This window comes from Larimichthys crocea, chromosome XIII (genome assembly GCF_000972845.2).
Source record: "Larimichthys crocea isolate SSNF chromosome XIII, L_crocea_2.0, whole genome shotgun sequence".
NCBI lineage: Eukaryota > Metazoa > Chordata > Actinopteri > Sciaenidae > Larimichthys > Larimichthys crocea.
The window spans coordinates 44,991,944-45,006,928 of NC_040023.1; the positions used below are offsets into that span (position 1 = coordinate 44,991,944).

Here is a 14,985-nt window from a genome sequence, read left to right on the forward strand (position 1 = left end):
CGAGGCTATAACTTTTCCCCATTCAACACCAGTGATGAAAATATCTCTGAAAAGAAAAGGGCAGATTAGGCAGCACCAAGCACAACATTTTGATTGGCCGGGAAGGAGGGTGTATATTCACCCCTCTGTGGGCAGAGCCCTGGTAATACTGGTAGGCATTTGTTTGGATCTTAAGCCAGTTCATCCTGCTGCCAAGATGTCATCACCCTGGCTTTTGGTGAGTGTGACACCATGGTGTTGTCATGCCCCCATGGCACTAATCTGCAGAGATTTGTGTTGCTATTAGAGGAGTTGTTTAGGTCTGTCTGTTGAGGAAATTATTACATCTACAGTGGAGAAAATAGAGAAGAATGAGCCCTTGTTAGAAAACCATGGGCTTCTTGTTGCTCAGCGGCTGTCCCTGACTTTTGCCAAACAGCGCGCCGTGATGGTTCGATTTTTGCCAGAACACTGAACTCTCTGCTCTTAATATTCTCTTGTGATTTAAGAATTTAGGCCACATTCCTTACGAGGCCCTGTAAAACGCATTGTCTTAATCAGACTAGTGAGAAATAGGTTGAGAATTATAGAAAACGACCGGTTGAAGATTAAAAACTTCAGACAGAAAGTCACCTATTTAGAAGCCTGGGGGTTATTTGATAGGCATTATTATCAGAGTACAGATCTCATGTCTGCTATTTTGTCTGTTCTTCCTAGTTTCCTAATCCTGGTTCCACTTGTAGGTGAATGTAACATGATCATTTTACTTGATTTAATCATGTTTTTTTTTCTGTCCTCTTTCCTTGTTTCTTCTCTCAGCATGAGAGGAACAGGTTGTCAGTCTGCAACAAGATATGCTATGCCATCGGCGGAGCACCCTACCAGATCACAGGATGTGCCCTGGGTTTTTTTCTGCAGATCTATCTACTGGACGTAGCTCAGGTGAGTCCGTTGAGATTATTCCACACCTGTCCACAGTGTCACTTTCATAACACAGCCCTAAATATAGTCACCACGCTGCCCTTTAAAGACAACCTCAGTGGAAATGAGAGCCCCCTCTGACCCACTGTACTCCGTGTCCTGCCACAGTATGCGTGGTGGCATTTACAGACTTGAGCACTGGGAGTTGTTCATGGTCCTTCCTGTGCCTTCAAATCACCTCTCTCATCAGGGCATAGACGGGACATTGTGACCGCCAAAGCTCACCAACAAAGGGGGCGATTATCCTGGAAAAATGAAGAGGTGGAAAAAGTTTCCCTGTTGTTTCCATTGTGGACTCCATGATGGGGCTACACTGTATTAAAAGGCTTACACGGGCTTGTACTGAAAAATGTCGGGGAGGGGGTACGATAGTAGCACAGCGAGGTGGGGCTCGCTTTAATTGGCTCTGACACTAATCTGATGGTTAAGGCCAAAATACCGTGTAAGTCAACCGCTTCCCAGGGGTTTAGCTTTGTCCAGCTACCAAGATAGTTGATTAAGAGTCATTTGGCTGACACAGCATGGCGCTGATTGTACAGTCAGGAGTCGAGCATTCATTGCGCCTGGCTTCTAGTCAGGGCTGTCTCCTCCTGCACAGCGCTAGATGAACAGCAAACAGGCTGAACTGCCAAATGGCAACTTCACTATTTGACTTGAAACCTGCTAAGTGTGGCCTTTTCACTATTGATTTAAACAAGCAGATAACTACTCACTTTAATGTCGTGCTGTCTGTGACTATCTGCTGACAGCTTGATCTAACAACTTAATGTCTTCACCATGCAACCACACACTGTGTAGCAGATTGCTTATCACATTTCTTTCTTCTCGTCTGAAATTCAGGCTTCAACATTTATTAGGAAACACAACAAGAAATGTATTCACAATTTAGACTTTTTACGGCCACAGTTGTGCTAATATTTGTGTGTCATCTTCTTTGGCAGCTGGATCCCTTCTATGCTTCTATCATCTTGTTTGTGGGCCGAGCGTGGGATGCCATAACGGACCCCACGGTGGGCTTTCTGGTCTCCCGAAGCCCGTGGACGCGTTTTGGACGAATGCTGCCCTGGTAGGTTCAAATCCTAACTGGCTGCAGTGTGATTCAAGACAACCAGAGTTTGCTTTTTTTTGGACCGGGTTGGTTTTCCTCTCGAGCATCCTCCTCCAGCTGCAATGTTTGTGTCTCTGCCCATTAGCTTGTTGATAAAGCACTGTTATGTCACTGAGGCACTTGTCACATATTTGCTTTTGGGATTGCTTAATGGGGGCGCTGCTGTCAGCCTCTGTGAGTCAGAGCTGTGAGTGGAAGTTTTACAACATATACTGTACATGTGTTTATGTTTGGAGGCGGGGCTTTGTTCTGCAAGAGGAGTTACCATCAGTAGGGGCGATCTGTGTGTTCCAACAATATGGGTTAAATGCGGAGAAGTAATTTCACATTCACTACTTCCTCATTGCCCCCGAGTCCATATGTCTACTGAAGCTCCTTCCCTCACTGTTCCTTCACACACACGCCTTGCGGCATTCTGGTATGCCTACAGCCATAAAAGAGAAAACTGTATAATGATCCAGGCTGGACCACTAAAGCTAAAATGCAAAGGCACTAAGGCACTGAACAAATGAGGCAAGTTTTTGCAGTTGCTAGTCTTGCAAATTTCCCACAGCATGGCTTTTGGCATGGCACTGACAAATATAACTCCTGCCTGCTAGCGGCTCTGCACCTTTCAGCAAGTTCACAAACCTTTTTTTAAGAAGATGCTTAAATCTCTATGCTTGTGGATACGACAGAGCTCATTTTAAGCTATTTGATTTGTACAAATGAGATTTTAAAAATCAAAATAACACCTAGTATTTTGATGCTGTTTGAACACAGCACTTTGGCCTCGCTCTGTGACATCCCCTCATCATGAGCAGCATCGCGTGATGCAAAATTAAAAATGAAATGTTGCCCTGCATTTTCATCTGTGTGTGGCAGCTCAGACTGATGGGCTGCGAGGTCTATGCTGCTTCAGGCCTTTTTCAAGGAAAGGTTACTGACCCCTTTTCTTTTTAGCCGCTATATCTCCCCTCCCCCACATCTCCGCCTCACAATGCGAGCAACCTACATGACTCTAATCTCAAATGAGTTAGTAGTCTGCTCATGAACGTTGCACGATTGTGCATTGTTACAAAGATTGCAAACCCTCCTGGAACCCCACTTATGTCTAACGGGTTTAGTTGACACGGTTATGTGAGAGAAGGAAAGGTGTAGGGTGTCACTTGGTTATAGCTGTGGCTCCTGTCATCACCGAAGATATTTTAGAGCTACTGGTCCCTTCAGTATTTTGGGGACATGCAGAACCTAGTAGGTGACAAAGCTAGTGTTTGACTTTCACAAGACAAGGTAAACGTCTCAGAGGGTCTTGGCAGCTCATTTAATGAGCACCACAGGGAGATGCTGGAGCTGACTGTTTACTCCCATGGTTGCATGATTGCTTCAGAAATTCGGTAGCTTGGTCCACAAATGGCACATAAGCCCAATCATTAAGGTCTCATGTGGTCTCCACTGCAGTTTCCTGCGTTAATGCTCCCTTGGGTGTACAACAGCTGCATAATTAATTAGGAATACAAAAGAATGATCGTCCTGTTCAGCTGGCCGGTTAGTTCCCCAATAACTGTCAGAAATGTGCCTCTTTGGTCATGATGGCAAACCATGGCAGGTGTACTGCGATGGCTTCTTCCTTCTGTGAGTTAAGATGGAGGTTTTATCTGGAAATAAAACAGATTTTGCAACATTGAAGCAGTTGTGACGTTGTGCCACAGGATGTGAAAGGTTAGTGTGTCATTATTGTAAATTTCAGCCGTCACCGACATGCCCAGGTTTGAATCTGAAAAATGGGTCATGCTCTGGGCTGCCCCGTGCAAAGCGAGATGTATCTTGTCCGTGTATTGTCAGAGATGGGGTGTGGACGTTTAGGGGGTGGATGTGGGAGGAAGGAAGGATTGTGGAATGACTGGCACGTTCAGTCACATTAAGTTCAGGAGGAAGAAGCAGCAGCAGCAGCTGAGGGGCGGCGTGAGCTGCTCCATCTTAAAAGCTCTGTGTTTAGGAAGTGGGGGAGGGTAAGAGCCAGTCAGGCTCGCCTCCCATTGGTCCAGCCCACAACACACCACATAGATGAGCCAATGGCATGTCAGCCATCAGTTATGGAGAATTTTTAAAGACTATCTGAGGAATCTGCAGGGTTACTACAGTTCAAGTTGCGGAGTAGTGATAGAAAGAGTGACTGTTGCTTCAGAGCCACTGGAGTAATCCCTGAATATGCATTCAAATTAATTTCTTTGGACTCTTAACTGTTAAGGTCCAGAGTTTGTCTGTCTTTCCTGATATGAATTTCAGTCAAGTTTGTGAAAGGTGTGGCTGTTTATACCTCACCACTAATAGATTTACATCCTCACATTCCTCCTAAAGCATATATTCGTTTTTACATTGTGTTGCTGCACAAGCTTGACAACATGAAGTCAAGACCTTTTAAAAACTAGATTCTTGGCTTAATTTTCATTCTTTTTTAAAATGTATTGCAGATGAGTTTACCCACCCATCCCAATGATGACTGCTAAAAGAAAGAATTTCCATATTTCCTGTGAGCCCATGAAACAAGTCCTCACAGCTGATACTCAGCAGACTTGGTGAACTCGCTGAGATAAAATCAGCCCTCCATAGTCAGCACTGCTATTTCAGAGGACATTTAAATATGATTCCAGTGAGGGGGGGTAGTTACTTATATGGCCTACAGGGTCACTGCAGGTCTGCAAGCACAGTTTAAGAGTTGCCCTGTTTGAATTAAGTCTAATTGACTAGGTGTTGGTCTTATTTGGCACAGAGGAAATGAGCTTCAAAAGAATCCATCCCTATGTGCACTATCTAAATAATATACCTGCTTAACTTGCACACCACTCCTTAATCACTCTCACATAGTAAAGTGTGCAGTTTATACGTCACATGCTGGTGAGAGTCTGCCAAGAGCCACTCCTCTGGACGTTTTTCTCTGTAAAGCTCACACTGTTTTAATCTTCAAATCTTTACTGGATATGAGTCCATGCCATCGGAAGGGGTTGTATAATTAAATTATGTCTATAACAATGGCATGCTGTTGCTTGTGGTCCTTTATGATACATTTATGACTTCATATCCTGTCTGATAAGGATGAACTGGCATACGTAATTACAGGATTAACAGTTCCCATGGAGGAAGCAGGATGCTCGGGCTTCTTCCTGTTCCACAAGCCAGCCTCGTGTTTAGAAAGGTGTGGTCACTTGTGTGATTGGAGAACTGTGTTGATCAGCCCATAGGAAGAAGGAAGTGACCAGTGGAGCACTATTTCTGCACAACCCCTTAAAATGACTTCATGGAGCGAGTTTACGGGATGTTACTCACATGGTGGAAGAGGAGGAGGAGTTCAGGGTGGCATGGATGTGTTTAGAAAACTGAAATGACCTGGAACATTTTTTTCACATGAATACAGTTGAGCATTTTTATGTAACAGGAGGTGTGAAATCAGTCGTCTGTGCATGAAAAAACAGGAGCATGTGTTGTTTGGCAACATTCCCCAGTGCTATTCAGCCGTACTTGCCATCTTTTTTTTTCAAGGATCACTGTCTCCATTAATGAAGGAAATTTCGCACAAACTGAATGAAAGCCACTCTTGAATGGCCACAGTTTGTTATGTAATGAACGGCCTCTTGCACCATAAAGACTGGTAATTGTTTAATGAATGTGAGAGTGTTTCACACTCGAGGGGACTCACGTGTTCATCCACTGATGTTGTTGTTGTTGTTGTTGTCTCTTCTCGTCCCTCTCTGAAGGATCCTGCTCTCGACCCCTCTGGCTGTGCTTTCTTATTTCCTCATATGGTACGTTCCTCCCTTTGAGGACGGCAAAGTGATCTGGTACCTTTTCTTCTACTGCATCTTCCAGACCCTTCAAACTGTGAGTACCACATTTGTGCACACAAACACACACACACACTCACAGGGACAACTCTGACTTCCCATATTGGGGAAATCAAACATTTCAGTGACATTGTACACACACCATCAGTCCCCCCTTATTATGAATTAAAATGATAGCTCAATATAAAGTAATGTTTCTTGTTGACTTATTTGACCATAACTGAAAGATCTGCATTCATTTTTCTCACCTTACTCCTCTTTTTCTTTGCAAATCAGTGCTTCCATGTGCCATACTCTGCCCTCACCATGTTCATCAGCTCAGAGCAGAAAGAAAGAGACTCAGCCACTGCATACAGTGAGTATATCATAGTCTGCATGTAATATTATTGTTTTCTAAATAAATCTCCTGACAGAAGAGACCTTTACCTTCTCTATGACTAACCGTCTCCCATGTTTCCCTCTATTTAGGGATGACGGTGGAAGTTCTGGGCACTGTTCTGGGTACAGCCATTCAGGGGCAGATCGTGGGTATGGCCAATGCTCCCTGCGTCCCAGGACCCGGTGACCTTGTGGCAGAACTGAACAACTCCTCAAAATCTGTCTGGTCCAATGACTCAGAGCCTGTCATTTCCCTTGAGCACACGGTAAACAGGCTCATTAGTGACATGTTCGAGTAATTGGTCATAATAACACCTTTCCTGTTCAAACAGCAAGAACCAATGAGAGGTGCTTGAGCTGACACAAACAGTGTTTGCTAACTGTCCTCTTCCTCTCTTGTTCCTACCTTTACAGAAAACGGCCTACATGATTTCTTCTGGAGTCATCTGCCTGATTTATGTGCTCTGCGCTATTGTTCTGTTCTTCGGTGTGAGAGAGCAAAAAGGTAAGGCATCAATCTCTCAATCAAGTTGGCTCCATCCTTTTCATTTTGAAGCCATTGACTCCTTTAATTAATTCATTTTGACTTTCATTCAAAGCCCAAATGAGGGGGGAATCTCTGAAATAAGGGGCGAATTAGAGTTGAGATGTTTGTTATCAGTTGCTCGGGTTCAACATCCTGATTGGATGCGCATGAACACTATAATGTGACGTTTCCGCTCTAGTCCAATGGAAATGCACAGTTACAGCTGTAAGCTATGGCATGACTGTGGGCTGATGGGCTGTGTGAGAGCACACAGGGTTTAGGTTTAATTAGAAACCTTGTGACCAGAGAAAGAACTAATAAAAGTCCAGTAAACGACAAGGCTGGAAGGCCTCTCTTCCTGTAATATGAACTGAAAACAACATTGCAGTAAAATGAGGATGTAGATTTAGCATCTTTGTTTATTCTTTCTTTTTTTTTTTTTTCCAGAATCTTGTCGTCCCAGGTCAGAGCCCATGTCTTTCTTCCAAGGGATTAAGCTGGTGATGGGGCATGGACCGTATGCCAAACTGGTCATGGTTTTCCTCTTTACCTCACTAGCTTTCATGGTGCGTATAGAGACACAAACACAACTTTACTGTGTGAGTCACCAAAGTCTTTGCCCTAGGTTTGTTTTTTGGTGACTGATTTCAATCAGTTATGTTATTAAATGCTGAGTTTCTCACTGGTATGCGCTCCCGGACACAGTGTACTTGGCACCTACAAGGTGTGTGTTTAGGCAGCAAAAACTGACTGAGTGTCTGTGCTTCGTTCCACAGCTCCTGGAAGGAAACTTTGCCCTGTTCTGCAGCTCCACACTGGGCTTCAGAAATGACTTCCAGAATATTCTGCTGGTCATCATGGTGAGTGGTACTGAACATAAACAGACACACAGGTGGCATTTTCAGACACGCAGACAGATCGGTGCAGTGTTCCCATGGCAATGACCACATTTACATCAGCGTATAAAACCCCTAGCAGGACATTTGTGTGAAAAAGTTACGCCATTGGAGTGCAGACAAAAGCTTCCCTCCCAGGGCGAACGCATAAATTGTCTTCAATTACAAGGCTGCTCTGTACTTGGTTAGAAGGCAGTGTCTTTTAGCTGCCTGTTACCATGATGTGTGTCCACTCTGTCTGAATGCCATGCCATTCCCACAGACAGTAAACGAGCCACGTCTTATTTTCCTTTCATCTATCACTCTTGACCTCTCTCTGGAAAAAAAAAAAGAGCTCCTTTATATCAAATAATCACCTCAGATTCTGACGGGCATTAAACCCAATTAATCCATAGATTTTCCTTCTGTAGCACGCACAGCACAACTGTACATGGTGAGAAAGTACAGGTTAGCGAGGCTGAAAAGATTACACGCTTTGATCCTTTACTTTATGGAAAGGATTACAGAGCCAAGGCATTGACCTTCTTTGGTAAAGTACATTTATTTAGTCAAATTACTTTTTAGGGGCTTCAGAGAAGCTACTCCTCATGAAGCACTAAGCGATCCTAATCCTCACCTGAAGTAATCTGAGGAGATGTCAGACTAATCCTGGAAGCTCAGATCATTTTAGAACAAAGAGGAGTTAAACAAATCAAACTAACAGGCGTCATATAAAGACTTGTGACACAGAGTTAATGGATTGAGACATCAAATGTACTGAAACGTTGTGTAAGTGCAACAGGGGGAGTGATTGCAGCAAACAAAAAGAGACTTGTGTTTACTATTTTTGCTAATGTGAACAGTCATGTTGTACTGCTTAGTCTCCTTTGACAGACAGTTGCTTTATGAGGTGCTTTTAGAGGATAAAGCCATATTAATTGATGATAATTCGATTTCTGATGACAAAGGTCAAAGAGCAGAAGTGTGTGTCTGACACAGAAACTGAGAATGAGTCGCTCACATATTGCTGACATGCCACAAAATGAAAAATGCAAATGGGAAGGAAATGTAGAATTCACACTCGTTACCACATAAAAGAGCCTCTGAAACCGCAGACCATTGTCATTGTTACACACATGACTGTGCAGCGAGGCAGAGCCGATGTGTGGGTGGTTTGTCTCTAAGCTGAGCATCTCACTTGTATCATGAGAAAAGGTGGAAATATTGTTGCGCCACGGCTTTGTGTTATCTTTACCTTAGTCAAACATGCAGGGGTCAGAGGCTAAACTGATCTAAGCGATCCCCGTAGAGTCATAGGATGACCCAAGTGGAGGTCCGCAACGCATTGAGCTCAAATTTGTTTTGGGAAGAGCTGTAGGAACCATATTGTCTTCCATTGTTAGTGTTGTGTTTGGCTGATACGAGAGATCAAATGTGCATTTTTACTGCACCGGCCGTCAAATCCAAACAGAGACTGAAACATTTTGAGACTGTGTGTCTAATGTCATGTGTCTTTACTGTTGTGTAACATTTAAACAGAGGCTCCCCCACTTGTTGCTTCTGTGAAAACATGTTAACCTGTAATAGAGGGGTCTTTTTGTGGGGAATTTATGGGCACTCTTTCTGTTTTGTCTGTGTGTGTGTCTAAACGAAACTAGACCGCTGGTTAACCAGACTTTGAATGTTTCTTTTCCCCTCTCAGCTCGCCGCTACTCTGGCCATCCCTTTCTGGCAGTGGTTTCTGACTCGCTTTGGGAAAAAGACTGCGGTCTGCGCTGGAACCTTGGTAAGTCCCACATTCATGTCCAAGCACCACTTCTAAAGCATATTAACCTGTAAGATTGACAGGAATTAACTCTAGGAGTTATAGTAAAAATAGCTCTGGTGCCATTAACAGACTTGTTTTGGGAAGTAAATCTCTAAATGACAGCGGATCTAGTGTGCTTTAGTGGTCTAATGTGTTCTGCTCTTTCCAGTCTGTGGTTCCCTTCATGATCCTGGTGGTGTGTCTGAAGAGTAACCTGATTGTCACCTACATCGTCTCCTTCGCTGCTGGAGTTGGAGTGGCTGCAGCCTTCCTGTTGCCCTGGTACGACTCATGCTCACTCTTCTTTTCCTGTCTTATGAGCAACATCCACACAACATAAATATGTCATATAAAAACAAACATAACTCTAACTTTTTGTATTTTTCAGGTCTATGCTGCCTGATGTTGTCGATGACTTCCAAGTGCAGAACCCCAACTCCACCGGCCACGAGGCTCTCTTCTACTCCTTCTACGTCTTCTTCACCAAGTTCGCCTCTGGAGTCTCCCTTGGCATCTCCACTCTCAGTTTAGAGTGAGTATTCATTTAAAACACACACATAACCTATAGTGTAAGTCACTCAAAAACAGTGTTTCATTCAGTTTTTATCCACCGCTCTGGGACTCAATAAAACAAAACATAAAAAGGGCTTAATGAGGCTAAATCAAATCTCCTAGCACCCAAATCCCACATCAAAGCGAGGAATTTCTTGTGCTTTTATTAGATTAAGTACAGTAAGGCTGTAGTGTAACATCCCATGACTGACTTTACAGCAGTGTTTGATCAGCGATTTGGTGCCCTCACATCACGATCATGGAATACCAAAGTAGATCTACGCTTCAACATCACTTCTCTGCAGTACATAAATACTGTATGTATTTCTGGCTTCAGTTTTATAATTATGTTTCCTCTTTTTTTAGTTTTGCAGGCTACATCAGCAGAGGCTGCTCTCAACCAGCGGCGGTGGATTTAACGTTAAAAATATTGGTCTCCGTCGCCCCAGTAATTCTCATCATAATTGGACTGCTCATATTGTACTCGTATCCAATCGATGAGGAGAGGAGGCAAGGCAACCGCAAACTGTTACAGGAGCAGAGGTAAGGCGGTGGATTGAATACCTTTTTGACTTGCTGTGTGTGTTTGTGTCCGTGAAGCAAATCTCCAACTGAAAACACTCTTTATTCTTTCACAGGGACAATGAGGCAGATTCAGAAACCGACTCAACAGAACTGGCCAACATAGTCTAGCACATTTTAGAGACCCACAGACCAGTCGGGCGATTGACTGGTATTTTGCACTGGGCGGGACCAATGGACCTGGGCCTGTTGGATCGTACAGACACTGCCTTGTCCGACCTCACTGCTGCTGTTCCACATTTACAAGACTTGACTGTAAAACATTTTTCCCAGCATGAAATTCAAATCAATTCTTTTGTTCAGTCAGCTCTCAAAAGCCTTACTTTTTGTACAACACACTATTGCGCAATTTATTTATTTTTTTTAAAGGCTGGTCTTGTTCTCTCAGTTGAAATTGCACAGAACCATCAAATGTGACGGAGGCATGTTTTCTTGTGATTGCCATTATGGGTGCTACTTGCTGGCACTGAACAGTTTCCATGCTTGTACAGAACACATTGAACATTGATGGTTGATGATTTGATACTTCTGAGACGTGAACATTGTGAGAGACTTGAACAAACAGTTATACGCCTTAATTTGAGCCCTGATTTTGGGGAATGAATTCAAAACTGACCAACTGACTGTCAGTCACATGCTCTTGAGTCACCAACTTGGTGTGTATTTTGAACACTTAAATGTATTTTGTATTTTTTTTTTTTTAGAATGAATAACATAGTTTACTTAAGCAAGTCAGCCAGTTTGTTTCAGTGTGGTTCCATCTCATTCCCATCTTATTTTGATAATAATGTGATATTGGAACAGTAACAGCTTTACTTTGAAGGGCTCCTTTAGGTCCCCACCATAGTATTGAAACCACTACAACAGTAAAAGCAGTTAGTTTGTACCCATAACTGCAGTGTTAACCCAAGAAAATTTACATAGCTCTCATTATTTTATTTGCAGGACAGCTACTGAAGGCAGGAAGTGCTTCTTTCCTCTTGCTTTGATTTCCATCACACTGAGGGAAACCGTGACTAAAGCCGGTACTAATTTAGTGACGTCATTATTTAAATATTTATTAGTTTGATTTTTACTTTTTTCTGAGTTCATGTTTGCTGAAAAGTCATGCGTCTTTGCAGTATTTAAATCTATTTAAGGCCTCTAAGTTTCCAACTGAATCAGAAGTGTCAAAATGAGGAAAACGGGGCATCAGTCAAATTTTAAAACATTCACACGCCTTTTAATGCATGTTGCCATTACTGCTGTCTTTGATATATATGCATTTAAAAAGGGAAGCACATAATTGTGAAAAAAAAAGAAGATTGGAAGATGTACGAGTGAAGGATTGAAGTTGTCTCCCTTCATTGAGGATGTTTGTATGTTTTTGTGTGTGTGTGTTACAACCAGAATGATATTAGATCGTCTCAATCCCTGCCATGAAAGTGTGAATTAACATTTCATATCTTTTGATGTGGAATGTGTACATATAGTGTAATATGTTATACATACTGTTACATCTTTGACGCGTTGTCTCTGACAACTGGGTTGTTGATGTGAAAATGTTTATATTTCTTTTGTTTTCTGTTTGTCTGTTTCTCCCAAGTACCTTTATAAATACTGTACATACCAACAAGGTGCCATTCACACCAAGCCTGTAATAATTGTACATCCTGTAAATCTCACCCTGTTTTATTTTGTTAGTGTTTTCTGTCAATGAACTTCGCTCATAACTCTTTGAGGCTGTAGCCAAACGTGTGAGCTTTAATCCCACAAGGACACACAGAAGCCTTGTATACATGCCTCCTGTTCATATGTATATATTGTATGTAAACCTGTAAATATCTTTGATATTTGTGGTCGGAAGTGAAATGAACCCATGTACACTGTACTGTAGTTTATTTAAGAAAAAAGTTGAGATTGCAAAAGATATTGTTAATAAATACTAATTGATAAGTGTACTGTAAATGAGTTGTCAACATTTCTTGACTATATATAACACTAGTTATAGCTAATTCTAACAAAAACATGAGGAGGAGATGTTTAATGTACACATATGCATCATGTAGAGTAGCCACAATCCAACATCTATTCAAGAGATGATATTTTAGTATATTCTTGTATAGTATAGCTATATGTATATAATATAGCTTCTTATATAGGGTTATCAAAACATCTGAAATTGTCCTCTGGAGTTGTGAGATCAGCAACAATAACTATTTTAAATAAAGTGGTTCAAGATAATGTATAGAAGTTAAAAAGATCTGCAAATATAATATAGCATTGGGCCCATATACAAAAGGTGGATAAGATATTACTCATAAATAATAAATCTATAGAAAAAAAAAGTCATGCTGGTGTTAAAGAATCTAAGAGCTGTGACAGTCTGTTGCTGAAGGAGCCCACAGTCTCATGCAGGAGGTGAGAGGAGATGGATGTCAGCTTTGCCAACATCTTTATCATGATACAGCAAGATGTGGAAACTGTTGGTTATTACAGAGTTTACAAAGTCTAGCACGCTTCATCATCATCATTCATGGTAAACTACTGCCATCTAGTGTCACAAAATATTCCTCAGGTAAAAGGTTGAAGTTGCAGTAAATGTGTGACAAATATTTAACTACTAACTATTGATTTGGTTTTATGATATTTTAAAATCATGACACTTTTTTAAAGCCCCTTTGTTGTATCTTTGTCATCACATCACATTTTATGAATGCTATACTGCTCTTTAACATAATTCACATAAAAGTGTGTTTTGTTTGTTTATTTGCATCACCATCAGCTAATGCATTATAACAATATCATATAATATAACTCTCTCTGTGGTCTCATTTGTATTTTTAACAATACTTTTATAGCAGAAAAACACATAAATACACATCCACACATTCATACCCACACCACAAGACACAAGATGTGCTTTTATTTTGAAAGAGGAACACTCACGCCGGAAGTGTTTACGTCCTATTAGCAGCAGCAGCGAGCGTGAAGCGGCGAACTTAAAAGCTATTTCTGGCTTCATGTCTTGTCACAACCACAAAGAAACTACACCGACCGTTCGCTGGATAAAGCACATAACGTAAAAAAAAAGCACCTTTTATCTGCTTCATGGACTTGTGTGGCCTTTGTTTCTCTCCGCTAACTCCGCTGGCTTGACATGGCTGCTAACCCTCCAGGACCAGGCTTTCAGAACAAGACGCGGGTGGCCATCCTGGCGGAGCTGGACAAAGAGAAGAGGCGGCTGATGCAGAGCCCCGGAGCTAACATCCCTCTGTCGTCCAGACCCAGCCTGAAGGAGGTGAGAGACAGCGCGGAGCAGCAGCACATCGCCGCCCAGCAGAAGGCCGCCCTGCAGCACGCTCACGTCCACTCGTCCGGCTTCTTCATCACTCAGGACTCCTCGTTTGGGAACCTCATCCTGCCGGTGCTCCCCCGGCTGGAGCCTGACCTTTGACTCTCTAAAACCTGTAAACAAACAATGCCCCGACCCCGGGTGGACAATGACAACAGTCTAATCGTGATTTAGGCTTTAAAAAAAAAGGCTTCACTGACTGAATAAAACATGGATTTGAACCCAATCAGTGTTGCTCCATTATCAGGGATGTCCCCAGAATGAACAGTGCTGTCAGTGCTGTAATTACACACTCATTGCCTCTCTTTACTAGTGAAACATGTCCTATAATAGTGTAACAATTCAGTAGTAACACACTGATTTCAGAGAAAGTCAAAGGTTTTCTGAGGGAGACAGAAATGTAATATAGGAGAAGGGAATCAGCCTCAAAGTTGGAAAGGACATAAAAGGATCATTTACATAAGAGTAAAAGAAAACATTTGTTAGGAAAAGTAAGGAGGGTGAAAAATAGATATATATTTTTTGCAAAAGCATGAGAGGCAAGGCAAAACATGCAAGACCGTGGACTTTCATGGGTCCAAAGTCCCAAGTTCACTGTGTGTCAGTTAATTGCACATAATTTCATAAAATTTGGGAGACATATTAGGGACTTACGACAGTAATATATATTAACTAAGGTGGTTGCTGCATTGTAACCTGCTCATCTTGTCTCATCTCTCTTTTAAAAGGACCCAATGTCAAGTAGATAGATAGATAGATAGATAGATAGATAGATAGATAGATAGATAGACAGATAGACAGATAGATAGAAATAGAAAACTACAAAAAGTGAAAATAGAAATACATTTTTTTACAGAAATAAGAAATAGAGATATAAAAACTATGTACATCAAATTAGGCTGTAGAAGATGTAGAAAATGTAGCTAGAGTACCTTATTGAGTGAGTGTTGCAATTAAATGTATTACAACACAATATTCCTCAAGAAATCACATTTTAATACAGAAATTCTGAAGTTATTTCAAATCTTTTAAATAAATAAAT

At 41.8% G+C, this 14,985-nt stretch overlaps 2 protein-coding genes across 3 annotated transcripts in view; both read left to right on the top strand.

Annotated features, from left to right (window-relative positions):
• Window positions 1–12,556, top strand: part of mfsd2ab (MFSD2 lysolipid transporter A, lysophospholipid b) — a 14,827-nt gene extending 2,271 nt beyond the window's left edge. For both annotated transcript variants that reach the window (XM_010732702.3, XM_027286832.1), the window contains exons 2-14: window positions 799–921; window positions 1,902–2,026; window positions 5,803–5,926; window positions 6,166–6,244; window positions 6,358–6,533; window positions 6,682–6,772; window positions 7,241–7,359; window positions 7,570–7,653; window positions 9,371–9,454; window positions 9,645–9,757; window positions 9,864–10,007; window positions 10,394–10,570; window positions 10,666–12,556. In XM_010732702.3, the coding sequence (XP_010731004.1) occupies window positions 799–921; window positions 1,902–2,026; window positions 5,803–5,926; window positions 6,166–6,244; window positions 6,358–6,533; window positions 6,682–6,772; window positions 7,241–7,359; window positions 7,570–7,653; window positions 9,371–9,454; window positions 9,645–9,757; window positions 9,864–10,007; window positions 10,394–10,570; window positions 10,666–10,720 (1,494 nt within the window). In that variant the 3' untranslated portion in view covers window positions 10,721–12,556. The remainder of the gene's footprint in view (window positions 1–798; window positions 922–1,901; window positions 2,027–5,802; window positions 5,927–6,165; window positions 6,245–6,357; window positions 6,534–6,681; window positions 6,773–7,240; window positions 7,360–7,569; window positions 7,654–9,370; window positions 9,455–9,644; window positions 9,758–9,863; window positions 10,008–10,393; window positions 10,571–10,665) is intronic.
• Window positions 12,557–13,442: 886 nt separating this feature from the next.
• LOC104920438 (SOSS complex subunit C) lies at window positions 13,443–14,241 on the top strand. The gene has a single exon (XM_010732701.3). It carries the CDS (start codon window positions 13,749–13,751, stop codon window positions 14,043–14,045), a length of 297 nt encoding a protein of 98 aa, XP_010731003.1. The 5' UTR covers window positions 13,443–13,748; the 3' UTR covers window positions 14,046–14,241.
• Window positions 14,242–14,985: the final 744 nt, after the last annotated feature.